At 48.9% G+C, this 26902-nt stretch overlaps 1 protein-coding gene across 2 annotated transcripts in view; it reads left to right on the forward strand.

Moving 5' to 3' along the window:
* The window catches only part of GALNT18 (polypeptide N-acetylgalactosaminyltransferase 18), a 371780-nt gene that overhangs the window by 176157 nt on the left and 168721 nt on the right, over positions 1–26902 (forward strand). For both annotated transcript variants that reach the window (XM_026454004.2, XM_026454005.2), the window contains exons 2-3: positions 10537–10729; positions 26539–26705. In XM_026454004.2, coding sequence (XP_026309789.1) covers positions 10537–10729; positions 26539–26705 — 360 coding nt within the window. The remainder of the gene's footprint in view (positions 1–10536; positions 10730–26538; positions 26706–26902) is intronic.

The raw sequence follows: 26902 nt of genomic DNA on the forward strand, positions 1-26902 counted from the left end.
GCATCTCTCTGGATGGCAGACCCCACCCTACTTTGGGCTGAGGCATCCTGAAGAAGCCTCTCTTCTTCCCTGCAACACTGTTCAGGTGCCAGAGGAAGCCATCCTGGATTTGCCTTTGCCATGCTGAATAACGTCCTCGTGCAGAGGATTTTAATAGTGTTGGACCTGAGACTGTCAGGGCTCCTTCCTCCAGATTAGTTCCAAGCTCTTTGCTGTCAGATTCCACTTTGTTCTTTTGGCAGCTCTGAGGATTCCAGGGAGAGAAAGCCTAATTGTGGGGGCCATTGGCAAAAGACCTTTGACTCATGTTTGAATGCAACTCTAGAAACAGAGAAGAAGGGAAGCCCTCCACTCAACAGAATAGTGCATTTACTTACCATTATTCGGGTGCTTGACATATTAAAGGATGTTTTCAAAAATCTGAAAATTGTCCTTTGGGAGCCTAATCACAAGCAGAGGCATAACATCTTGCTTTGTTGGATATAAGAAGAGTACCGCTATGATGTGCCGAAGTGCCCCTTCTCTCTCAAGTAAAACACAAACACTGGCTCCACCTTATGAAGAGAAACAGGGCCCGGGGAGCTGGGGATTTGCCCAGTGTTGGAGATGAGGGTAGGCTGAGGCTTCCTGTCTCCCAGACCAGCCGGCTTTCCACGGGTCTCAGTGCCTGGCTTTGGCTGGGACCAGGCACAAAGGCTGGGATTTGGATCTCAAGGCTGGGTGTTTGGAAGACGGGGGAGGGCAGGTCCGCCGGCTGTGAAGGTGACGCAGCAGATGGCAAGCTGAAGGCAGCCGAGGCTGAACGCTGCTGTTCCGGCTGTTTATGATGTGACCCCTCTGCGTGGTGGTGTGAGTCCTGCCCTCATTAGCAGTGCTTGGGTGAACTGGGCTTTGATGCTCTGCAAGTATGGTCTGGGCTTCTCGGGCAAGGCCCAAGCATCAAGCTCTTTAGTGGGAATAATGGTGACTTCTCACCATTGGAAGTCAGTGGGCAGGAGTTCACTGAAAGCCGACAAGAGAAATGTACACTTCTGAACATTCAATTAGCCCTCTTCTTTTTAACCCAAAATAAAGCATGCAACAAGGCACTGCAGGAGTAGAAGAAAAGTTTTTTGAAAAATCATTGAATTGTACATTTAAAATGGGTGAGTTTTATGGTACATAAATTATACCTCAATAAAGCTGTTTTTAAAGTGAGGAGTGGAAGAAAAGGAAAACATTCTTTATGAATTCTTATCTGGGATATTCAGCAATGCTTGCTGCATTATTTGATGCTTAGCCTTCATCTTCCCAAAGCCGACTTCACAGTGACTGTTTATAGCAGCCTGACAGTCTGTTTTCATCTCACAAGTGAAGAAAGCGAACGCTTGAAGGGACTCTGGGTCTTTCCCAAAGGGAGGGAATAGCAGACCCAGAAGTGGGGAGAGAAGGGGTCCCCAGTACACTCTGGGAGGAGGACCAGGAGACAGGACCATCTGGGTTTGCACCCCAAGTGCGCTTCAGACACAGAGGGTCTCGGGGCCCACGGCAGGCAGATACCTGGCACCCCAACCTGCCTGTCCTAGTTTCTCCTGCCTCCTTTCGCTGGGTTCTAGATCTCATCACCAAACAACCAGAGCTTTGCTATGAACATGGCCTGAGGGCGGAAACAGAAATAGCAGTGGCTACAGTACTGGCTGCAGGGCAAAAGCTAGCCCCTGCTCCCCACCCACCCTCAAAGCCTTCTCAGCGATCCCCTCTCCCTGAGAGAGGGACACAGTAAACAGAGTAAACCACAAGAAACAAGAAGGCTCCAGTGGTTTCCTGGGAACACCTCCCTAAAGGTGCTCAAACCGAGGGACAAGAAGCAGAGCTGCTGCTTCCAGAGAGTGCACAGACCAGCTTGGGCAGCAGGCCAGGGGTCCTCAGCCAGGTGAGCTGCGTCCTGGGTGGCTCTGTCTGACCCCTTGGCAGGACTTGACCATTCCTGTGGCCCAGCCTTGAGGTGGGAGCCCTAAACCACTTTGACCTCCAGCAGCAACCATGCCATTTGACTCCTCCAATTCCCTTGTCCTCCAATCCAAGGAGCAGATATGAGTACTAGATTCTTGCCAAGGAAGAGGTCTGGGCTATAGCCTCTCCTGCAGTTCCTCCAAAAAGCCACCGGCTCCTCAGAATTTCTATCTCCAGCAATGGCAAGAGCTGGCAAAATGACTCAACTTCAGCAGAAGGGGATCTCCAGGGATCTGGTCCTAGAAGGTGAGGCAGTCCAACCTAGAGAGGGCTGGGCAGCATTACAATACCGCTTTCACTCTGAAGCCCATTTCCTCTCCACTCCATTGTGCAATCTCAGTACCACTGCAGTCTTGGAGCACCAGCCAGTGGGGCCAGCACTTTGTTTGGGCTGCCCACTGAAGCAGAACTCTTCATGCAGGAATTCCTACTTTTAGCATCAGTGGCTTCAGAAACCTCAAAAGCCTTGGCAGGGCCTCCCGATGTGCTCCTCTTGCTTGGCCAGTTACCCCATGCACAGTGCTCAGAGCTGTGGCTTTTGTTGCATTAATTGCTCAAAGCTTTGCAAGCTCTTTCCTGCCCCACTTCCCACCTGTCTCCATGAATTAGCATGGACCTGCCAGGATGTATCTGTAAGCTCCACTCTTATCAATGGGCTGTGTGTCAGGCACTGTGGGCATTATCACTGAGACCACATTATGGCGTTTCCCAGGTGCCCTATGTGATCGTTGGTAGAACTTTATGAAAAACAGGTCATGCACAATAAGGACTGGGCATGACCGTGGGGAAGGAAATGACCTGAGTGAGTGGGTCTCCAGAAACCCATCATTCTCATTCACAGGGGCCCACCTAGGAAGGACCCAAGCAAGTGGTAGTCAAAATATACTTGGCACACAACTGGCAAGGGACAGTACTAACCAATTGACAGGAATGCTCAACACCGCCTAGAGCAGGGTCCTAGGGCTCTCGGCTGGGTCTTTGAGTTGCCGATTGGTGAAAAGAACTGGAGCGTTCCAAGAAAAGGGCCAGAGCACCTGGGGTTGCAGGGGGGCCCTGGAGGTATTCTAGGCGGCAGCTGTTTGCTACTGCTAGGAAGGTATTTCAATAGTTTAACAACAAGTATGAACCAGTACAGACCAAGTGAATAGCCTCCTGGGGACTAAAGTTTCTCCAGTCCTCAAGTCAGACAACACGTCCTGGCGCATTAATTTGCAGGTAGGGCTATGGTCAGGGCTGTGAGCTCAGCGATAAGCCCCTTAACGTCTCCAGCTGCAGTTTTCTCTCATCTATGATGGGATTGATTAAACATACATTCTAGGAGAGGTAGGGGCAGTGCAGTGGAATTGGGGTACACTGGACTAGGGAATCAGCTCCAGGGATGAAGTTTTTAGAGGAGACACCCAAGATCAGCCTGCAGTTGGACCCCAAATAATGCACTTGCCATTCTGTGGTTTGTTTGTGTTGTTTGAGACAGGGTCTTGCTCTGTTAGGCTGGAGTGCAGCGGCAAAGCTCACTGCAGCCTCGACCTCCTGGGCTCAAGTGATCCTCCTGCCTCAACCTCCTGAGTATCTGCGGCTACAGGCGTACACCACCATGCTCGGCTAATTTTTGTATCTTTAGTAAAGATGGAGTTTCTGCATGTTATCCAGGCTGATCTTAAACTCCTGGGCTCAAGCAATATGCCCACCTTGGCATCCCAAAGTGCCAGGTTTACAGGCATGAGTCACTGCACCCAGTACCACTTTAAAGAGTACCTTTTTGTGATGCTTACCATGCTGGACTTTGGGAGGCTTGCTTGTAGGTTCAGAAACTATTTCCAAATAATAACGCTAATCCCAAGGCTTTCAGTCTTGCAGTCTTCACTGTGGTTCTTCCTGCCCCCGTCCATGGGCTACCCTCAGCCTGCTGAGGCTCTGGATGCTCTGGGTCTGGCTTCTTGGTTTCAGATCTGTACAGCCACCTGTCCAGCAGCCTTGAGCCCCACAGACTGTTCTTTCCTCCTTCTGCATCCTAGTCCTTTTTGGCCTCTACTTTGGGGTGTACTGCCCTGGAGTGAGCTTGAGGATCATACTTATTCTTCAATTCAAGCATCCTTTCCTTTAGGAAGCCTTCCCCCTGCCGCATTTCCCCTCACCTACAGGGACCCAATGGCATCTTATACACCCTTGATCAGAGAATTGATTACATTCTCTATGTGTTTGCTTTTCCCACTAAGTTGGATGCTATATGAGGATAAGGAACACATCTGAGTAATCTTAATATTTCAATACCCAAGCAATAAGCTTGGCATAGAATAAACTTGCTTAAATATTCATTGCTTAGCTGATAAAAGGGGCTAACACCCTTTGTGGGCAAAGCTGACAGTGAGTTCCAAGGCTCCGCAAACAAGGGAAGCACAGCCATCATGGAGCCTCTCTGAATAGGGCCAGCCAAGCTGCAGCTCCCTGCACCCTGGGGATGAGCAGGAATGACTGCTGGCTGGGTCCCTCAGGGAGAATTTCAATGTCAACAATGAGGAAGGAGTCAGCCTGTTTGCCTGTTAATGTCAGAAATGTCATGCTTTGCACAGACCCATCAACCGTACCTTTCTCTTCAAGGGTAGAGTGATTAGTGTCCTCTGGAGGGAATCCTCCCTTCAGGGCTTGACGGTGAGGATTTCTGTAACAAGCACCTTGGAGACTGAGGAGACCCAGGAGGGAAGACAGGTATCAACATGTCTGCCAGAGCTCTGGGGACACCGCGGGCTGGGTTTCAAGGAAGGAAGAGAACTCCTGGCTTGACTCTCTGGCTCTCTGTGGCTCTGTGGTTTGAGCTGGACACTTCCTGAGGGCATCTTAGGTCAGTTTTCTAGAGTCTCTGGGTCTTTCCACCTCATTGCCCTTTGTGCCTGGGTTTCTGGGAGGAGGGATTTTTGGACCCTTCAGTGGAGTCTTTTTGATTCTGAGCCTTTCTTGGTGAGATTTGAAAGACAGACAGAGAGAGGCAAGAAGAAGACACAGCCTCCTTCTCTCCCTGCCTCCCTCTTTATCTTCCTTCTCCCTATATTTCGGGGTAATTACTCCATGCACGGTCCTATTGTGGATGCTTGGGAGAGAAGTCCAGTAATTCTCCAGTATAAGAAATTTACAGAGGAGTCCTGGGAGAGCAGTGGAGATTGCTTACCACTGACCATATTTTGTGGAACTACCTGAAAAGCTCTTAAGCGTGCCCTGTCAGTCTGTGTAACTGTGCACAATCATTTGCTTAAGTGAACTGGGGAGGAATTAACCAGACACAGCTGGAATTTGCCCTGGCCATGCCTTCACTGGCTTTGTGCTCCTACCTGCTGGCACAGGACTGCAGTCCCCTTTCCACTCCCTCTGAAAGTTTTGGGGAATCTCTAGTAGGCAGAGGGCTTTCTGACTCCCACCACGACCCACTGCTAATGCCCTATTTGTTCATTTTACTGGTATTGGTTGAGCACCTACTAGGTGCCAGATGCTGTTCTGAGTCTGAGGGACTCAACAGAGAACAAAGCAAATCCTTGACCTCACAGAGCCATGTTCTGGTCAGGGAAACAAACAACAAGCAAAATGAATGGAGACTGTATTAGTCTGTTCTCATGCTGCTGAAAAAGACGTAAGTGAGACTGGGTAATTTATAAAGAAAAGGAGGCTTAATGAACTCACAGTTTCACAAAGCTGGGGAGGACTCACAACCATGGTGGAAGGTGAAGGAGGAGCAAAAGCATGTCTTACATGGCGACAGGGAAGAAAGAGTGTGCAGGGAAGCTCCCCTTTATAAAACCATCAGATCTCTTGAGGCTTATTCACTATCATGAGAACAGCACGGGAAAGACCTGCCCCCATGATTCAATTACCTCTACCAGGTCCCTCCCACAACATATGGGAATTATGGGAGCTACAATTCAACATGAGATTTGGGTGGGGACACAGCCAAACCATATCACAGACTATATATGTAAAAACTGGGGAGAGGGCTGGATGTTCAGGATAGGGCTTGCTGAGAAAGCGACTTTTGAGTAAAGACATAGAAGTGAGGGAACTGGCCAGAAGGATGTGCAGGGAAATGCTGGAGTTGAGGCACCCAGGTGAGATGTGCCTGGTGAGTCTGATGAGTGGCTGGTGTGGCTGGAAAGGAGAAAACCAGGGGCAGAGATGGGAGGTGAGTGCTGGGCCTTGCAGGCGTTTAACAAGAAGGCGGTGGAAGGCCCTTGGAGGGTTCTGATCAGAGAAGGACATGGCATGGTAATGTTTCCCCTGGCCCGGGGGTCTCCTCAGGCCCCACTGGGGGCTCCCCAACCTACCCTAATCACATCATTCCTTTCCTTCCACCTTCCCCGACTCAAGCACTGCTTGGGCCCCAAGCGTGGCTGTCTGGTGAAGCAGCCCCTTCACTTTCCCTTTCATCCTATTTCTCCTTGGGGCCCAGACAAGCACTCAGGGCTGGGTGAGGGCAGGGGGTGAGTAACAGCTTCTGTGTTGTGCTCAGAATCCTCCAAATACTCTCTTCCACACGCTCTGGCTTTGCAGCTCACAGAGTTCATTGTGCCCTGTTCAATCTCTGCCTTGAATGGGCCCTCCTGGGGAGTCCTCAGTCCCTGGAGATGTGCTTCTCTTAAGTCACCTCATCAGTTGGTCAGACATGCCCAGGTAGGTCTGAATCTTTGCAGGGGCTTCAGCCGGACTCCACTCCTGGAAGATGCCTCATCCCTAGATGTCAGACATCAGAGGGTCTGAGTATCACCAGATGTGCCAGACACCCCAGAATCCCTGTGGAGGACCCAGCCCAGACACTTCTCTGAGGCCTCTTTGCCTATCCCCCTTATGTCAAAGATGGTCCCGTTTGCTGGATGACCATGTAGGCCTGCTTTCTCACTGGAGACAGGAGTGGAGTCTAGGTCTGGTTAAGCATAGACCACTTGTCTGTGGACATGGAGAGCCTTCATGTGGGGCTGGATGGCATCAGCATCTTCCAGAGCTGGAGACCTTGGCAAGGTCACCTTCCCATCTGAACTCCAGCGGTCCGATAGGGCTGTGGGCTTCGTGGGGGCGTCAGCAATGTTTATGTGCTTACTATGTGCCAGGCACTGTGCCAGGCTCCTTACCTGGCCATCTCATTTATCCTCACAAATGTTCCGTGAGGAAGGCACTATTATTATCAACCCTATTTTCCAGAAGACGAAACTGAGGCTTGGTGAGGTGGACCAAACTGGCAAATGGTAGAGCTGGAGAATAAACACTAGGATTCTGACTCCACAGCCAGTGTTCTTAACCAAATTCTTTGGAAGTAAAGAAAAATTAAATAGAGTTCAGAGAGGCAAGGCCTCCTTACCTCAGCAGAGTCAACTCTAAGGTACAGGGCAGACAGGGCTGGGGAAAGGTTCAGGGGTGGCACACTTTTTTTTTTTTTTTTTTTAAGAATCAGATAGTATTTCCAGATTCTCAGGTCATATCATCTCTGTCATACATACTCAGCTCTGCTCTTCAGCTCCAAAGAGAATATGTTAACAAGTGGATGTGACTGTGTTCTAAAAAAAAATCTATTTACAAAAACAAGTGTTGGCCCTTGGACCATGGTTTGCCACTCCTGGTGTAGAGAAAAGAATGTGGAGTTTGGAGGAGCCAGGCCTTTATTCGATGTCACTGACACACTGGGTGGCCTTTTCACTTTTGGTTTCATCATGTCTAATCACTATGGGTTACTTATTAACTGATGTATTTTGAAATGATTGATTGAGTCCCTTGTAAGAAGCAGTTACTGTGCTAGGAGCTGGCAGTCCAGCAGGGATCAAGTCAGATGTGGTCCTGCTCCGTGGAGTTGCACCAGTGAGGAGGAAGAGAGGCAACATTCAATAAGGAAATAACCTATCATGGTGTTTGATTCTTGGCAGAAATCCAACAAATATTAGATCTTTCCTGCTGTAGGCCCCCCACCTCATCTTTTAGGACTCACTGGCTTTGAGTTTGTCATCATTCTTGCCCATACTGAGTGACAAGGTAGGAGCATGTGGTGTCACCAGGACTTTAATATGTTTATGACATATTATTATGCAATGCAGGCCTAATTTTGGATCATAATTTTCCATTAACTGATCTCATTTTACTTGGTAATATCCATTTAGGTATTCGAGAGCAATAAAACTACATTTCTTTTAAATATTATATGATTCAGTTGGTTCACTGATTTAGATTTTTACTACCCCCCATTCCAAACAAATGAGTCATACATCTTTTTAGAGATAACAAGGACCTTCAAGATCATGCATGCTTGTGCTACCCTTCAAGCATGCCTAGTAGGGGAGAAGAATGAGCAAGTTCGGGGATGGAGCTTTGTGCAGGCCGCTGCAATCCTGACAGTGCTGTGTCTTAGAAGTGTTTGCATAGTTTGCATTTTATTCTTCAATATATCCTAATCTGTTTAATTTTCTGACTTTGCTTTTACGTCTTTAAGGAGAATCAGTCACCAAGATGGTATGCCATGTTTGTCTTTGTACTTCACGTACGTTAGCAGCCCATTGCCATATAGAGGCTGTATAGCATAGTGGGGTAACCACTGCCTGGGGAGAGTCTTCCCAGGAATGAAATCCAGCTACTGCACTTCCTTCTGTGTAAACCTGGGCAAGTTTTTTATTCTCTCTGTGCCTCACTTTCTTTATATATAAAATGAAGATGACAACAATTCCTACCCTATAGGGTGAGATGAGTTGATAAGAGAAAATGCTGGCTCATGGTAGGAGTGAGCACTCGGCAAGTGTTAGCTCTGATGGTTATCCCAGGAGTTACAGGGGTGTCCCATTTGGAGGACGTGGCCTGGAGAGGTACCTTATGCATGTGCACCCAGTGAGTTTAGCACCTGGGAGTTCGTTTACAGATCTTTTTGCAACTCGCACACTGAGATTTCTGGCATCTCTGCTTTCAGGATCATGGGCTTGCTAAGTCCCCTTCTACTCTTGATAGCCTCTCTGCCTGCTACCGGTGATGGAGGCTTCCTGCCACTGGAGCACCCCTTCCATGGTAGGAGGAGCCTGTATTTTGGCAGGCTCTCCCTTTTGTTCCCAGGCAGTCTCCTCTCTTCCAGATGGGCTTTCAGGAGAGCATCACGAGTGGAGGTGGTAGTTGATAGCCCCAAGCTCTCCAGCCTGGAAGACCTCAGAATGCTAGCCCCTTGCCCATCTCCAGCCTGTATCTAGGTGTGCCATGCACCCATTGGCTCCATACAGGTCAACGAGGGGATGTGGGCAGGTGTCCCAAGCCTGCCTCTCCTGCCTATCTCTCCTATCCCTGACCCGCTTCTGTTTTTTCTGGTTACTGTCTCATTCCAGGCTCCTGGCTCCATCTCTTACTTCCCTCCTGAATTTGTGAGCATAGAAGGCCCTGTCCAGTGGGCTTGCCATCTCTGTCCAATTTCTCTGATTTCTGACCTCAAATGATTCACCTGATAACCTGTCCCAGGAAACTAATTCCAAAGTCCTGGACTATCAGCCTATGTCCTGGCAAGATCTATCTTTTAGCCCCCATAAAAGAGAGATTTCAATAACCTTCCCTTGCTATAATAACCCTAACTGCCATTGGCTGTGCACTTGTTCTGAGACATAAACTGAACTAAATGCTTTATACACTTTATTTAATGGAATCCTCACAATCTCTGGAGGGTGGTTGGGTATTATCATCTCCGCATTCTAGGTGGGAGAGTTTGGGCCTTGGGAGGTTGATTGTGCTATGGTCACGTAGCCAGTACGTGGTGGAGCAGTGACTGGAATCCATGACAGTGTGACTTCAAGGTCTCTGCTCTTACCGTTAGTGATGCCCCTCCATTTTTCTGGGACATTCCTGGGAAACCATGCGCTGGCCTTGAGCTGCCTCCACCAAGTCCACCAGGGCTCCCATGAGCAGGGCGCAGAGCGTAGGGCAGGCTGGGTGTGGCTTGACTGTCACCTGTGTCATGGATCCGCTATTCTGGTGGGCAGTGTCCAGAAGCAGCAGGAGGCAGTCTGGCTGGGGTGCTGACAGTCAGGCGAATGTCACGTGGTGCACCAGGCAACTCACTGCAGGACCAGACGGTGAAGAGAGAGGGAGAAGGGCTGGCAAGAACTGGGTGGAGGAGTAGACTCCCAGCTTGGGTGCCTCAATGTGGGGTGGGCTCAGGAATTGCAGGAAATGGGGGTACAAGCTAGGGACAGAGAAGCAGATGCCCAGTTTGAGGGCTGGGGCCAACATCTCTGGCAGGGAGGCAGACTGGGGAAAAAGGGAGTTTTGACTTGAAGCCATGGGGCATCAGGGTCACATCCATTAGCTTCTCAGCAGACCTTGTCAGGTGTATTTCTCAATCTCCTGTGCCTGGTGGTTGTGGGTTAGATGAATGCATGGATTCATGGATGAATGGGTCTTTGGAAAGCATGAAAACCCAAGTCAGCCCTGACCCCTGAAAGAAGGGGCTAAGATTGTTTTACCAAAGGCTGTTTGTGAGGAAGGGAAAGGGATTGTCATGGCACATGCAGGGGTGCACTCTGACCCAGTGTGTCCTGTTCCTTCTTTCTCCAGAGGCTCCTGCCAAGCCTGAGGAGGCAGAGGCTGAGCCCTTCACAGACTCCTCTCTGTTTGCACACTGGGGCCAGGAGCTCAGCCCCGAAGGCCGGCGCGTGGCCCTGAAGCAGTTCCAGTACTACGGCTACAATGCCTACCTCAGCGACCGCCTGCCACTGGACCGACCCCTGCCTGACCTCAGACCCAGTGGGTGAGCAGAGTCAGTGACCGGGACCTTGTCGACCTGCCTGTGGGGAGATGGGGTCTCCAGAGTGCTGGGAACAGAGCCAGGACTGGGCGCCTGGATTCCTGGGTCCCTTTCCTGCTTCAACCAGGGCCTGTCCCCTTGGCTTGCATTAGGCAAGTCACTCTCCTCTTCCCTCAGCCTCAGTTTCTCCATTAGCTGAGTAGGGGCAAAGCTTTCTTCCAGTAGAGATTTTGAGGATTAACAACTTAATTTACTCCTTAAGGGCACTACAGTCATCTCACATTCCTGTTAATATGTCATTTTAACCCAATTAGTTGCATTTTTATGAATAATCTTTTTTCTGTAAATTAGTTTTTAAAGTACATCCTACTTGCGGGGCTAACAAGTCATTACATCTAACAGAGAAGTCTGTCTTGACTTCTCTCTTTGTTACAGAAGGATGTTCCTTTAAGGTTCACTGAGAATTCTTATTACTCCCAATTATTAAAAATATGGGCACGTACCTCAGCTGAGAAAATCTCATTATTTTTTGTGAGCTCCCCCCACAGTGTTTTCCCCTCTTTCTCCTCATTTTTACATTTTTTTTTTTTTTAAGCTGCAAACCATGATGAGCTTATATCTGGAGTCTTTGAGAAAGATCTTGCTGCTGGGTTTGCAGACTGTGTTCTTTTAGGGAGAAGATCCAGTTCAGCTCCACAGATACTCATCGAACACCTGCTATATACTGTATACTTGGGTATGGTTGGTTGTGGCTCAGGGAGAACTGGACTGGGCTAGGATGAAAGAGCAGCTGAGGATGTCCAAAGGGAGAGAAGAATATGCTTTCACTTGCAGGTCATTTATTAAGCACTTCTGTGCCAGCATAATCTAGGTACAGGGATGATACGGTTTGGCTGTGTCTCCACCCAAATCTCATCTTGGATTGTGGTTCCCATAATCCCCACGTGTTGTGGGAGGGACCAGGTAGGAGGTAACTGAATCATGGGGGTAGTTTCCCCCATACTGTTCCCGTGATAGTGAGTAAGTTCTCATGAGATCTGATGGTTCTATAAGCATCTGGCATTTTCCCTGCTGCCTCTCATTCTCTCTCCTGCCACCCTGTGAAGAGGTGCCTTCCACCATGATTGTAAGTTTCCTGAGGCCTCCCAGACATGTGGAACTGTGAGTCAATTGAAACTCTTTCCTTTATAAATGACCCAGTCAGAGGTATTTCTTCATAGCAGCATGAGAATGGACTAACACAAGAGACAAAGCAGTGAACAAAACATACAGAAACCCCTGCTTTACAGAGCTGGCATTCTAGTTGGGTGGAGACAGAGAGTAAACAAAACAAAGAAGTGAAATATGTAGTATGTTAGATGGTGGTGAGTGCTGTGGAGAAATATAAAGTCGGAGAGAGAGACACCTGGGACAAGAGTGGGGAGTTGCAATTTTTCCTGGGTGGTCAGGGAAGACCTCACTAAGAGGTGACATTTGAGCAAAGACCTGGAGGAGAAGAGGAAGCAAGCCATGGGGGTACTGTTGGAGGATGGGGGGAATACCTTTCAGGCAGAGGAAGTGACAAGTGCAAAGGCCCCGAAGCAAAAGCATGCATGCCATGTCATGTTTGAAGAAGAGAAAGGAGGCCCCTGTGGCTGGAACGAGGTGTGCAAGGGGGCAGTAGTTGGAGATGAGGCCAGAGGAGCAACAGGAAGCAGATCATTAGGGCAATGGTTCTCAACCTTGCTGCACATTCTACACGTCAGGAGAACCTTAAAAAACAATCCTGATGCGAAGGCCACACCCCAGACCAATTAGATAAGTGTTTCTGGGGGGCACTCAGCTTCAGTATTGTTTAGAGCTCCTGGGTGATTCCGATGTGCAGTCAAGGAGAATCCCAGGAGAAGGGCTTCATAGGCTTTTGCAAGGAGTGTGGCATTTACTCTGTGAGACAGAGATCCGTGGGAAGGGCTCGAGCAGATTAGCAATATGCTCTGATTGTCACTTGCAAAGGTGCCTCTGGCTGCTATGCTGAAAACAGACTGAAGAGGCAAGGCTGGGAGCATGGAGACCAGTTAGGGGGCTTCCAGGTGAGAGGCGGTGGTGGCTTAGACAATGATGGCAGCAGGGGAGGTGCTGAGATGGGGTTGGATTTTGGAAATATCCTGAAGGTGACCTCAGCTAAGTGCCACAGGGCCTCAGTCCACAGAGGAGCTGCAGTGACCACTCCTGGGGCTGGAGAGGAGCTGGTCTGATGGGGGGAGCACATAGGAGCTCTGGAGAAGGGGTAATCAGAAATAGGGCCCTCTAGTTTCTGCAGGGGACTTGGCCATGACCTCGGCCAGAAGAAGAGCCATGGACTTTTCAGTCAATCTGATACAAAACACAGGCACAGCTCAATACGTATTTGTTCAAAATCAAAGGGAAAATGAAAAGGAAGCCAAGGAAAGGGTAGATTTTACAGATTGTAACCTGGTTATAACAACAACTGGGATTCACACAGTGCTGGACGTGCCAATAGTACCTTCCCATTTGGACCACGTCAACACTGCAGTGAAGGTACACCAGGCAATGGTAGATTCTTCCCATTTGAGTTGAGGAAAACAGAAGAGCAGAAAGAGTGTTGTCTGAGGTCACACAGTAAGATAAGCAGCTGAGCTGAGCCTTGAACCCATGTCTCAGATGCCGGATCGTGGCTTTGACATCGGCCTACCACTGTTTATTTTGACCGTGCACAATGCTGCACAATAAGAGCCCAGGTGGGAGCCCTTCATCTTTGACCGAGAGAAGTGCCCCACCCACTCTCACCTGTGGGAGGAATTTGCCTGAGAGAGGGAGGAACTTTGAAGGACTTTAGGTGGGCAGAATTCTGCAGTTTTCTCCTGAGCTGCTGGAGAGGAGCAATCGTCCTCATAGAAAGACCTTCCCTCTGCACAGAACTTTACAGTCTGTGGAGCTTCCACACCTCCCCCGTGGCACCAAGCAACTTCTGTCAGCCCCTTTTTCTAGAGAGAAAAACATAATCTCTGATAAAAGGCAGAGCAGAGCCTCCTCGCTCCTCAGGGAGGGCTCTGTGAAAGTGGCTTTAACAAGGGAGGGTTCTCTTTGCACATGTACTTAGAAGGCTCTGTCTAGCTCTATTTCAGCTCACGTGCCAGACACACGCCTAGGATTGGAGAGCTGTTGGTGAACCACACAAAACAAGTATGTGCTTAGGTAAAACAGTGCCTCCCTTTGTCTGTTAATTTCCATAAAAACATCCCTGCCTTGTAACAAGGCCATTGCTTGGCTCATCCTGCTTAATTCATTTGGAAACATCTTTTCAAAATTTTACTCTTATCCTATTTCGAACGACACTGGCAAACATTTATATAGGATGAGCCATGTTTTCAGACATATGTTTGTCACTTAATTTATAAGAACTCCTTGAGTCTTCACAGTAAAACCTTCTGAGGTAGGTCCTATGATTAGCCTCCATCTTACAGAAGAGGAAACTGAGGCATGGGGAGATGATATCTCCTGCCCAAGGTCACTAGTGGCGGAGCTGGGGCAGGTGGTCTGGCAATGGAATTTGGCATGTAACCACTGTCCTACACTGCCTTGAGGGGTCCATTTGTGTCACTCTAATGGGAGCAGCAAGCCCACTTTAGCAATAAAGCAGTGAGCATTTACTGATCAGTTTTGGAAGAAGGAAGGTTGGCGTCTACATGTTGGAAAAAACTGTTTTGGTGAACAGGAAACCAAGGCTTGTTGCCAAGGCTTAGGATGATGCCTGGGCTCTAGCTAATGTTGGGATTTGGACTGAGAGGGTGGGTCAGCATGTGGAGAGGAAGCCCACAGTCACTGCAGTCTCTGGAAGATTCATGCTGTGTGGCTCTTGCCATAGCCGGAGTCCCTGTGCCTCTTGTGAATTCTGGTTTGCTCTTCGAGACTTCTGTCCCTGCTGCTTGTGTTGTGTACTTTGCTCTTGGTATTCTTGGCTCTACTCTTCCAAATTCTAACCCTGATGTTATTCTTGGCTTCCTTCCTGGATCAGAAAGTGAGTGTTCAGAATCCTGCCCACCCTCCTTTCTCTCACCTCTAGCTAGTCACTTACTTTGTGTCCTTTTTTTCTTGGTGCTGAAAGATGTAATCTGACCCAGCTTGTCATGTGGCTTAGATAGGACCACACTGTGCTCAGTGCCTTATACACAAGACAGGACACAACTAGAAGGAAAAACATCGGTCCAGCCAGTTGCTAGGCCCATTTATTTTTTCATCCAGCCAACATTTACTGAGCACGCATTGTGTGCCAGACACTCAACAAAGCACCAGACAGATATCTCCTGGAGTTTACACTGAGATGGGAACCCAGACAGAGGTGATGGGAGGGTGAGGTAGTCACAAAGTCTGCTGACCATTTCCCAGCCTCCATGGCGGGGAGGACTTGTCCTCGCAGGCTTTTAGTAAGGCAGGGGCCTGGACGTGATGGCCACAGAAGCCCTGTCCCTCTGGTGCCTCTGTGGCAGGGAGGCAGGGCCTGGAGGGTGGCATCTGCAAGGCACCTCCCTGTACCTACTCCCGTGGGGAGAGTTGTTTTAACAGTCCAGACTCTAGAGAGACATCTGGGATCTTTGAACTTTGGGGGTTCCTGGCTTCATGGATAGGCAGAATAATGGCCTCCCAAAGATGTCCACATCCTAATCCCCCACACCTATGAATATGTAACAGGCATAGGAAGTGCACCAGTTTTTCCAACCTCATCTACACAAAGAGGGGACAAACTTCCTCACGCATCCAGACCCCTTGGCTCCTGGAGAAATCAAAATGCCATTCATCCTCCTTGTGGTGTTGCAGCAGCAGTAGAGCAGACCCCTCAGCCATCCAGGTGGGAAGACCTGGGGGAAGCAGGACACTTCAGACTCCTCTGGTGAAGCCTCCCGGACCTCATCCATGGGGGGCCTTGGCCAGGGCTGGGCAGGGGTTCACTTGCTTCCTTCCTCGTCTGGGAAGATACCTAGTCTCAGGGTTGAAGGGCAGAAAGGCTTCATCCCAGCCTGGCTGGACCCAGCTCCATCCCTCATAGCCCCAGCTGCAGGCTCCAGATGTCCTGTGGCTCTCTCTGTGTGCTTCCTCCTGCCTCTCGGTGTCCACCCTCTTTCTCCTTATTGGTATGCTCCAAAATAATCTAGGAGGGGCAAGAAGAGAAAAAGGAAACATCAAGTTTCAATTGGGGTGTGGACTACAGAGGCGTACACATGTCAAAACTCATTGAACTATACACTGGAGCTCTGTGCATTTTACCGTGTGTAAGTGAAACATCATTCCTTTTTGAAAAATGGAGATGTGAGAAAATGACTGAGGAAGTCCTTTGCCCAAGGGGTGGAGAGGTAGGAGGAGGGGACAGCTTTTGGGAGGTCACTGAGAAGATGGGTGTGAGTTGTGGAGAAGGAGGATGGTGCAGGGTTGAAGTGAGCTAGCCAGTGTGAGATGGTTCGGAAAGGTGGGCTTCCCGCCCTAGTGACAGCCAGGCCAGGCAGGTGGCACATGTGTGCTCTCCAGTTCTGCAGCTTTGGCCTCAGACTCATGTCACATTCTTTTCTCCAAGAAGTGGCTGTTTCCAAACAAGGGGCATAGGAAAGTCTAAGGGATCATGGGTGTGGGTAGGAGAAGTGGGGGCTCCAGTCTCAAGCTCCAGGGTTGTGTTTCCATGGCAACTCTATGGCCGCCCTCCAAGGCAGCTCAGGGCAAAGACTCTGGCAGGCCCTGCCTCCTGCCTCTTGCCAGCAGATCTTCAGAGGCTCCTGAGCCTTATCAATAATGACTTTGCCCTTCTCACCAGTGTCCCCTGAGGCCCATGTCCCTCCCTCCCAGGGGTTAGGATACACTTGCTCTTGGGTTTGACAGGTGGGTTAGGGCTTGGGGTTAGGACATGAGGGGTTGGCAAAGGGGGTCAGAATATGTTCTGCAGCCCTAGGTGGGGGCAACTGGGACAGATCCACACACAGGCTCACAAAAGAACCCTGGGTCTGGAGCTGGAGATAATCCTTTGTGAGCATCAAAGTGATAAGGAGCAGCACAGGACTATAGCAAAGAGAGAATACAGCCCAGAGTCAGGGGCACTGGTCTGTCTGGGAGCAGGTTAGGGACCATCTCATGGGGCTGTGAGTGTTCAGTGGGCAAGGTTGTTTTAACAGTCCAGACTCTAGAGAGACATCTGGGATCTTTGAACTTTGGGGGTCCTGGCTTCATGGGTAGGCAGAATAATGGCCTCCCAGAGAGATCCACATCCTAATCCCCCACACCTATGAGTATGTAATGTTACACAGCAAGGGGGAATTATGGTTGCAGATAGAAGGAAGGTAGCTGATCAGATGGCTTTAAACTAAGGAGGTTTTCCTGGATTCATTGTCTGGGTCCGGTCTAACCACAAGGGCACTTAAAAGTGGAAGAGGTAGGCAGAATATCAACAAGAACTGGCAATTTGAGAGACTCGAGTGGCCACTGATGGCTTTGAAGATGGGAGAGAGTCACGAGGGAAGGAACGTGAGCAGCCTTGAGTTGCTGGAAAAAGCACGAAAATGGGTCTTCCCAAGAGCCTCCAGAAAGGAATGCAGTGCTGCACACCCCAGTTCCAGCCCAGCAAGACCTGTGTTGGACTTCTGACTTCCAGCACTATGAGATGATAAATTTGTGTTGTTTTAAGCCACCAAGTTTGTAATCATTTGTTACAGTGATTAGTATTACAGCATTAGTATTAGGAAACCAAGACAGTATGCAGCCGGATCCTAGAGCCAGAAAGGCTCTATGGCTGGTTAATGCTGTCGCTATATTAAAGTTCATAACAATAATTTTAAAACAGAGGCACTGCGTTTTCCTTTTGCACTAGGCCCCACAAATTCTGTAGCTGGTCCTGGGGGAGAAGGGAGATGGCTCCAGCAGGAGCAGGTAGGCTGTGAGTGCTGGACCGTCCCAGAGTTGCTGCGCATGAGCGAATGACTCACAAGCCGTCACCTGCTCACTTCCTGTGTGCCAGGTTCTATGCAAACGCTTAACATCCACTTTCCTATTTAACTTCATCCTCACGTGCCTCTGGGGTTGTTATTATTATTCCGATTTTATAAAGGGAATACTGAACATTCACACGGTTAGGAAACTTGTTCAAATTCTCACAGGTGCTATGTGGCAGAGCCAGTATTTTTATACAGGTCTGATGATTCCAGGACACTACTTTATCACCTTGCCCTGCCCAGCCCTGCCCAGGTGAGCTTTTCTAGTTTGGGATCTTGTCTTTGTGGAGAAGACCCAGAGTCCTATGGACAATGTGTTCTCCATGAAGGCAGCTTAAGGACAAAGGGTTAAAGTAAACATTCTTAATCATGATTTTGCTATTGGGTTGAACATGCTAACTGTACAAACACAGTTAGGGGAAAACACTCTTTAACTAAAGCGCTTTGGAAAAATACTTCTGGTTCTTGTTAATGTTAATTTCATCATGGGCCAAGACTTTGATGTTATTCTTAAAAGAAATATAATCTTGAGCTATACTAATAGAAGTATAATGTTTTAAAAGAGGGAGGTGATAGCTTTGTTCTATTCTGCTGCTCAGATCACAACTGCAGAATTGGATTTTAAGAGATACTGAGAAAGTGAAATATTTACAAGAGGACAACCCAGAAGAGAAATTGGGTAGTACGACAAACAGGTGAGATTTCTGTTTAGATTATAGAGTAGTAGTTAAAACCTGGTTCCCTGCTTTCCGAGGCCAGGTCTCTCATTTATAAGCTGAGTAACAAGCTGCTTAGCCTCTGTGTGCCTTGGTTTTCCTATCTGTAAGTTAGGGATGGTACTGCAAAGTTTGTGTAATGTATGTAAAGCTCATGGGCCACTTCCTGACACATAGGAACTGCTATTTAACTTTTAGTCATTTTTATTGTCTGGGTCTCTGATTTGTAAAAGAGAAGACTTGAGTGAACATGATCATGACTTTTATAACCTGAAGGACTGCTATGTGGACATAGAGCACATGGGACAGGACACTGCCCTGGCAGTAGATGAGAGCAGGACCAGACAGGCACTGCAGGACAGGTTACACAGAAGTCCCTGGGGAATGATTTTTCTCCAGCCCCAGAGTTCTGGGCGTCAGAGGCCAAGCCCTGAGCCAGGCTTTGCTAGAGAGCAAAGTTGCCCCATTCTTCCTTAGAACCCACCTTCCCCTGTCCCGGTGGATCTATCAAGATCTGCCTTTCCCTGCCCCAGCAGATCTGCTCTGCCACACCTTCCTCAGCTGTAGGTGCTACGGGCCTGGCCTGCTCACTGACAAACCCACCACACAGAGAGTCCCTAATGTGACTTTTCCATCAGAGCCAGCTGGCTTTTGTTCCCTGGGTGGCTGTTCATTCAGCCTGGGGATCCCACATTCCGCAGATCCCTAAGATGTCTTAGGGACAAATGATATCCCTGCTTCCTGTTGGTTGCTTACATTGTAAATGATTCTCTTCCGTTTTTACCTATTTTCCATCTACATTTTACATAGCAGAGCCTTTCTCTAAATTGGTAAATTCACCTGAAAGGATGATGGTTGAATTTCTGCCTCTGGATGAAAGTTGGATGTTTTGATGATCACATGTACTTAGCAGTTTACTCATCAGCAATTCCTGCACCAAATTCTGCTCTTAGATGCAGGCCTGCCCGATTTCTCTTGCATTGCAGAACTCCTGGTTTGCAGATGTCCATTGTCTCTTCCATATCTGGGCCAGATGTAGTGTCTTGCCAAGTCTCTGAAGTCCCTGGATATACTTAGTATCCCCACCCTGCCTCCATTATCCTGTTCTTTACCCCTTTGACTTGTGGGATGATCTAGTCTTCTTGCTGCAGTCAGGCAGGGATAAATGTACGACTCAGTGATTCCACTCCCATCAGGTCATGGTGGAATTCCCATCCACAGAGCCCTTATGGACCTGAATTCTTTCTACTGTTCATATATTCATGTGTTCATTCAGTCCATCACCAGGTGCATTCTAAATTTCTACTCTATGCTGAACTCCATACCCAGTATTAGGGATACCTGATGAGCAAGGCAGACATGGCCCTAACTTTGTGCAGCTTATAGTCTAGTGGAGACACTGACGTTTGTTAAATGATCACATATAAAAACACATTGCAATAGCATGTACACGGCATGAAGGAAAAGCAGAATCTGTGAGAGTCTCACAGGGAACTGGAGTCCACCCAGGAAGGGAATTGGTCTTTCTCTACTGGGTTATGTATGTGTTCTCAGGGAGCAAGGAACCAAACCTATGCAGGTAACCACAGGTGGTTGGGATTTTTTGAAGGCCGATGAAGGCCCACAATCACACAATCAGAAGCCACACAGGCAGACTCTGGAGGAGGCAGCGTGGTTCAAGACATCCTGGACAACTCCAGCCTGCATCCTCTTTGCCCCACTTTTGCTGTGTTTCTAACAGTGACTTCATGTCCACGTCTACGGTTCACTCACTGACACGCCCTTCTTCCTATCCATCATTTCTGCTCCGCTGGGCCTCACTTATCACCTTCTTAGGATCTCCTACATTCAGCCCCTCCATGAGAAAGGCTGGACAGGACCACTGGTCATTCTTTAACATTACGAGATCCAGCTACGCAGAGTTTCTGTGCTAGGCTGCCTCATAGGCCCACAGCTAGCTCTTTGATGGCTATTTGGGGATCAGGAAATCAGTCACTGGTCCTGTTAATTGTGAGTCAAATGGAGATGCTACACAGCAGAAGACACAGCAGCCTCAGTGTAAGGAGCCACCGGGATTGTACATATTGGAGGCAGGAGTGTCACAGGAAGACAGTGTTGGGCTTCAGAGGCTCAGTAGTGTTGATCATATTTGTCCACATTGTCCTGCTAGATAGAATACAGCCTCTCCATTCTTCATGCACATTTGGCAGCCTGGAAACTACTCCTTCATTTCGCCCCTCCCTCAAGGTCTCTGTGTTGCCAGTGACACAACACCACTGTCTCATAGTCGGCACTTCTGGGTGGGTATGGAAAGGAAGATATGGAAATCATCATTCAGCAGGGTTATGAAGACAAGCTTTGGAATCAAATGAGCCCAGGTTTAAACCCTGGAAGATAACTTACCATCTCAACTCTATTTCCCTCAACTGTTAAATGGGGGATAATAATGCTGTTTACCATATAGGATTGTGGAAAGGAATACAATGGGGAAAATAGTCAAAACATCTGAACAAGTCTCGGCATGGTTTCTGGCACATGGTAAACAGTAAATGGAAGTTTTTAGTATTATTTCCAAGTATTCTGCATGGGGCAGCAAGCACCCTGCAGTCTCTTAGCTTCAGAGGCTATGGGGATACAGATACCAGCCAGAAGGAGGGACAGTCTTGATTGTTCTCTTGGCCAGTGGGAACCATCACACTGCCCTCATCCTCTGGTTTTATTATGTCCTGCAGTCTGGGAACTGACAGGCCTGGGAATCTAATCTGGAAAGATCTGGAAGAAGCTAGATGTATCTGCGTAAGGCCAGAGGAGAATCAAGCTAGTCCCATGGGTGCAGGTAAGAGACAGAGCCTGGAGTGAGGCCATGGTGGCCATGAGGGCCAAGAAGACAGTGCCGATCCTGGGGTCAGACCCTCTCCCTGGGTGTACGTCCCAGGGGGTTAGTGAGCCTGAACCCTTGTGTGCTGACTACAGCTGAGAGGGGAGGGACTCTCCAGGAAAAGCCTGGGGAGAAAGCAGGACCAGGACGATCCCCTCAGAGGAGTGGTTGCCCTGGAGTGCCACCGTCTCACTTGTTTTGTCAGGTGGGCCCGGCCTCCACTCCCAGAACCCTGGCATAGCTGGATGCTGTTCCCAGCGCGTCTTGGCAGACAGACCCCAGTTCACAGTCTACTTTGGTCTGCATTCTAGAAGGGGCCTGCTCACTCTTCCCATCCCCCACCCCCAGGTCAAGCAGCCTCTATGAACAATTCACTCTGATAGACTAGGACCTTGCAGACTTGCTGAGGTCAAAGAGGGGAGGGTCTGCCAATCCAAGGTGGAGGTGTCCGGCTGTAGCGCATGAGGTCTGGCCATTGCCCTGGGTCTTAGCAGGTGGCCAAGAGTTGGGCTTTACCTCACTTATTCCTCCACTGCTTCCCCGCCTCTCATGATCATATAGCACTGAAGCCCTTGGTGTAAATTTGCCTCATACATATCTCCAAACAGTCCTGGGGGATCTCTGCAGAGAAGCCCCCTAAGTTGTTGCTCCCCATCCCTGCATCTCCTTCTGTGTGCCGAACTCAATAGAACGGAATCTGTCATGACCATCAATTCCAGATTATTAGACAGTCATATCCCTTCCCTCTCAGAAATGCCTTGTTTTTTATCTCTAGTGGAAAATGGCTCAGCTTTGAACAAGAATAAAAGTAAAAAGGGAGGTTTTTATGGCTTAATTTTATAGGAGAATGTTCCTGTTCTCAAAATGAGCATGGGCTCAGTCTCGTGCAGTTTTGAGTTCTCGAGGAGCTTAAACACAGAAGTGCTGGTCCCAGAGTGTGACTCCCAGAGATCCGTGTCCTCAGCCCTTCCCTGCACAGGTGAGCAGAGAGGCAAGCGCAGAGGCAGACATCAGGGCAGAGGGGAGGGAGGCTCTGGGAGGGTCCCAACTATGGCAGAACTGGAGCAGAGTGTGTGGGTGACCCAATCCTGGAAAATCCAGGTGCTCTGGGAGGGCATCTTAGCAGTGCAGATTTGGGAGCAAAGTCCACCGGGTCAGTGCTGGTTGCCAGGCCAAGAAAGTGGTTGGACTCTGGAGCAAAAGCTCTGGGCGTGGGTCCGGAGCAGTCCTCTCCCACACAGTGTTGGAGGCATGTTCTTTTCAAGGTGACTCAGACTACAGCACAAAGCCTTCTCCTGAGTTCAGTGTCTGCAGTGATGCGGATGGCATGACCAGGAAGGATGTAGATGTCTTTCTTGACGTGTTCTTCTTCTTCTCTCTTTTTGCCCCTACCCTTCAGCAATGTACATTCTGCTTCAGTGTTGAGGTGAAAAGGTGTTTTGAGGAATCTGAAAGGGAATTTATTCAACAGATACCAATGGAAGACCTGCTGCTTGCATCATGGTGTGGGGCAGTGGGCAGGAGGGTGTGAGCAAGGCCAGTCTGTGCCCTCAGAGCTGGTGGTATAGGCATGGGGCACCGCCTGACCTGGTGTGCCTAGGACTTTCAGTGCTGAAACTGGGAAGGTCCTGGGCAAACTGGGACGAGTTGGTCACCCTATGTAGTCATGATGGTAGCAAGGGGATGTTTCTTGTGGCGTCTGCGGGTTGGGAGGGAGGGGAAGCTGGAAAACATGTGAGATATAAGAGCCTCAATCTTGTGGAGAGAAGCCATCTGAGTGATCCTTTCCTTCCACTTCCTTATTCTGTGACCAAGACATAGAGCAGAGAGGGAAGGTGGCTCGTTCATGGTCACACAGCAAGGTGGGGCAGAGCTGGGAACAGCATCTGGGTGACTTCATCCCCTTCAAACGCTTTCCCTAAAACGATCCCCCCACATCATCTTCCTTATCCTGTCTGCCCCTCACCTCTCTGCTCTGCTCACCCAGGGGCACCTTAGGTCAGGTGTTGAGAAACTGAGGGCTGAGGGAAGGTGTCTCCTGATGCCAAGAGAGAGGCCACAGCAGCAGCATGGCTATCACCAGGAGGCCCCAGCCGTCCCAGGAGAGAAGAGAAAAGAAGGATTTAAGGAGGTCGGGTCATTTGGCCTGGAGGGATTACAGTGTAAAGAAACTGAGCACTTCTGGAGACTTCCAATGTGAGGAATTGGGGCCATTCCTGCAGGAGGAGGGAGCACGGGAGAACAGGAGCCTGCTGGCGGGGGGAGGACCTGACTCTCCTTCCAAGGGAGGAGGTTTGTAAGAAAAAGGAGCAGTCTGACATCAGCGGCAGGCACTCAAAATGTAGGCCGTAGATAAAATAAGCAAGCTTGTTAGATTTGTTTCATTCTATAAACATTCATGGAGTGCCTACTAAGTGCCAGACTGTAGTCCAAGGTTAGGAGACAGCACAGTCCAAAAGCAAAGTTCCTGCTGTCAGGGGGCTTCATTCTAGTAGAGCGGGGCAGACAATAAACAGGTTTGAATGTGACGCACTAGAGAGTGTGTTCAGCTATGTTCAGATGAGTTTTCCTAAGAAAACTTTATGTTCAAAAGTCTTTCATGCGAAAATTGTGATCAGCAGGGCTTAGCTTATTAAACAAATACAGCATTTCATTCTGCATGGAGAAAGACCATCAGGAGACCAGCTTCCAGAGACTGGCAGCTCAAACCATCATGGCTGCTGCTGGGAGGAATTAAAATTGGTTTCCTCAGATGGGGGAGACTGGGCACTATGTTCAGAATTAAGAAGGGAAGAGAGTAGGGGGAAACAGTTAACCCCCATCTCTGAACACCCTGGAGATTTGGATAGTGAGGCTCTGGGAACGCAGAGCAGACCCCCTGGGGAAGTGCAGAGAGATACAGAAGCAAAGTCTTCATTGCTGGTGGAGTTTAGTAGGGAGGACAGTGAACTTGTACCAATCCACTGGCCTTCTTGGGAGCTGTCTATTATACTTTATATAAAAGAAAAATTCATGTGCTATTTGTTTGGCCACATATGGTATTACTTTTTAAATGCAATTAACAAATGGTGTGTGTGTTAATACTCATCTCTGTCAGTTTCCGTGCCTAGGGAAAGCCCAGCTGCTGGTCTTGATCACCATAAATAAATACTAGCTAGAGGACTTATTTGACTGTCAACCACAAATCTTTTAATTGCTGTTATGAAAATTGTATTCACAGTTTTCTTTTCTAAAATATGGAAAAGATCTGATGAGCTTCAGAAGGCATGCCAGTCTTTCTCCTTCATTCAAGTTCCTCCCCTCACCTCCCTCTCTATTCCCTTCATTCTTTCGTCATTGTCAAATCAGCTGGTTTCCTCCTCTTCAGCCACAGCACTGTTCCGTTGGACCCACAGAACCCTTGCACGACTCACTTTTGCATGCCATTTAAGTTTCTGATCCAACCTCTCTTTCTCAGAGAGGCCTTCCTGACCACTCCTTCTACAACAGCTGCCAGGGCACCATCCTGTTCTCTTGCCTAGAGTTTCTTTTCATCTTAGCACTTACATGAAATTGTATTTTTTCTTCCATATTTATCTGTTTCTCTGTCAAAGCATAAGCTCCATGAGGACAGGGACTGTGGGACTGTGTCCACTTCCTGCTGTACCCTCAGTGCCTGTAGGACTACCTGCCTAGAGGAAGATACTCAATATATATCTATTCCATTAAATGCACGAACAAATGAATTCTACACCAATCTATTAACCTGGTTTTATTAAAATCACAAGGATGAAGTAGACTTGGGAAAAGACTCAACTCTTTCTTTCCCTCATTCCTCTCTGGCGAGAGAGAAGGAGAGCTGGAAATAGAATGGGAAAAGTTTCTGTACATTTCTGGTAACCATAGAGATGCTGATCTTAGTTTATTAATCTCATGCTCTTAAGCAGGCTGGGGCCTCATGGTGATTTCTTCAAATTGCTCAATGCTGGTTATCCTGCAGCCTTCCTCATTAAAGAAGAGCAGGCCCATTCCTATTCTGCAACACTTTAATTACCGACGAGCAGAAGCCCCGTGCAATTATGCTCATTATTGCGTGTTCTGACCTGGCTGCACCTCCCACTCTGGAGCAGTGGAACATGGTCACCAGCCCTACACCCCTAGAGCCTTCTGTGGGAACCCTCCTCTCCAAACCCAGGGCCTGGGACAGGGCTGTGATTGCTGCCCCATTCTTTCATTCATCTACATGGAAAATGGGAGCTTAGTGCCTTCTGGAACAGCATTTAGTGTCAGGCAGGGAAGGGCACCAGCAGTGGTCTCCTGCCCATAGAGACTATGCTTGCAGAGGAGGGAACCACCCTCAGGAGCCATGGCACTTTCCATTGTCTGGCCTCTCATGGGGTCTGATTTCAGAACTGTGTTCCTCTTCATATGGGGAATACCTCAAGTCCTCAAGAGACCACCAAATGACTTCAGGGTTTCAGCAGAGCTAGGGGGAAATGGGCCAGTTAGGGGCATTCTCTTTCATGGCCATTTCTCCTTCAAGGAGAGATCCTGGTGCAGGTGTCAGAGGACCAGAGTTGGGATTCTGTCATGGTAGCTGACTTTGAATGCAGCCATAGGTGGGAACTCAACCTCTTTGAGCCTCAGTCTCCCCGTCTGTGAAATGAGACTGGACCCGGTCCTTCTACCTTTTCCTCATGTTGAGACTGTTTCTAGCTCCAACCCTGTTCTGGAAACTGAATTTCTGTGATGAGCGAGAAGCAGGAGAAGTCGCAGGCCTTCTGGAGTGAAGGGAAGTAGATTTTGGCAGTAGAAGCCTCTGGGAGGAGGCATCTTTGTCTCCTGAGGCTGGGTGCCTGAGGTCTGGCCTCACCTAGGTGTTGGCTGCCATTTTGGAAATACTACGAATTTACTTTGGTTGCCTTTCCCATTCTACTGGATTTAATAACATTAAGTCATTCTTCTAGTAAACAATCAGGGACTACCTGCCAGCTGCCATGTGCTGTCCTAAGTGCTCATAGCATTACCGTTCAGCTGGCATAGTCACCGACAAATTCAACTCAGGTGTGGGGTGAACTTGTTTCAATGCTTGTGGGCCTTACTGCTGGACATTTAGGATTCATCTTAAGTGCATCAAAGAAGGGGCCCTTGGAAGAATCTGGACTCCTGAGCCCTCCAGCAAAGTTGGAGCCAGGACATGGGGTGGGTCAGCTCCTGAGGTGACTCTAGCTGAGTCACTCGCAAATCTAAGTGCTTGGCTATTCTTTGCAGGTGCCGTAACCTCTCATTTCCTGACAGCCTGCCAGAGGTGAGCATCGTGTTCATCTTCGTCAATGAAGCACTTTCGGTGCTGCTGCGCTCCATCCACTCAGCCATCAAACGCACGCCCCCGCATCTGCTCAAGGAGATCATCCTGGTGGATGACAACAGCAGTAACGGTGAGTGTCAGAGCTTCCCAGGGCCCAAGCCCTGCTTCCTGGCTGACATCAAAGCCGATGGTTCAGCATCGGGGTTCACATTTGCTCAAGGCTGTCTGTGGCTGCTCTTTCTCTGGAGTATAGATGAAAAATTCATGGTGGCCACTGCTTCGGAAGGTTCACTGCATCCGAGCACGGCCTCTGCATCCCAGAGGGGT

This window comes from Piliocolobus tephrosceles, chromosome 13, assembly GCF_002776525.5.
Source record: "Piliocolobus tephrosceles isolate RC106 chromosome 13, ASM277652v3, whole genome shotgun sequence".
Taxonomy (NCBI): Eukaryota; Metazoa; Chordata; class Mammalia; order Primates; family Cercopithecidae; genus Piliocolobus; species Piliocolobus tephrosceles.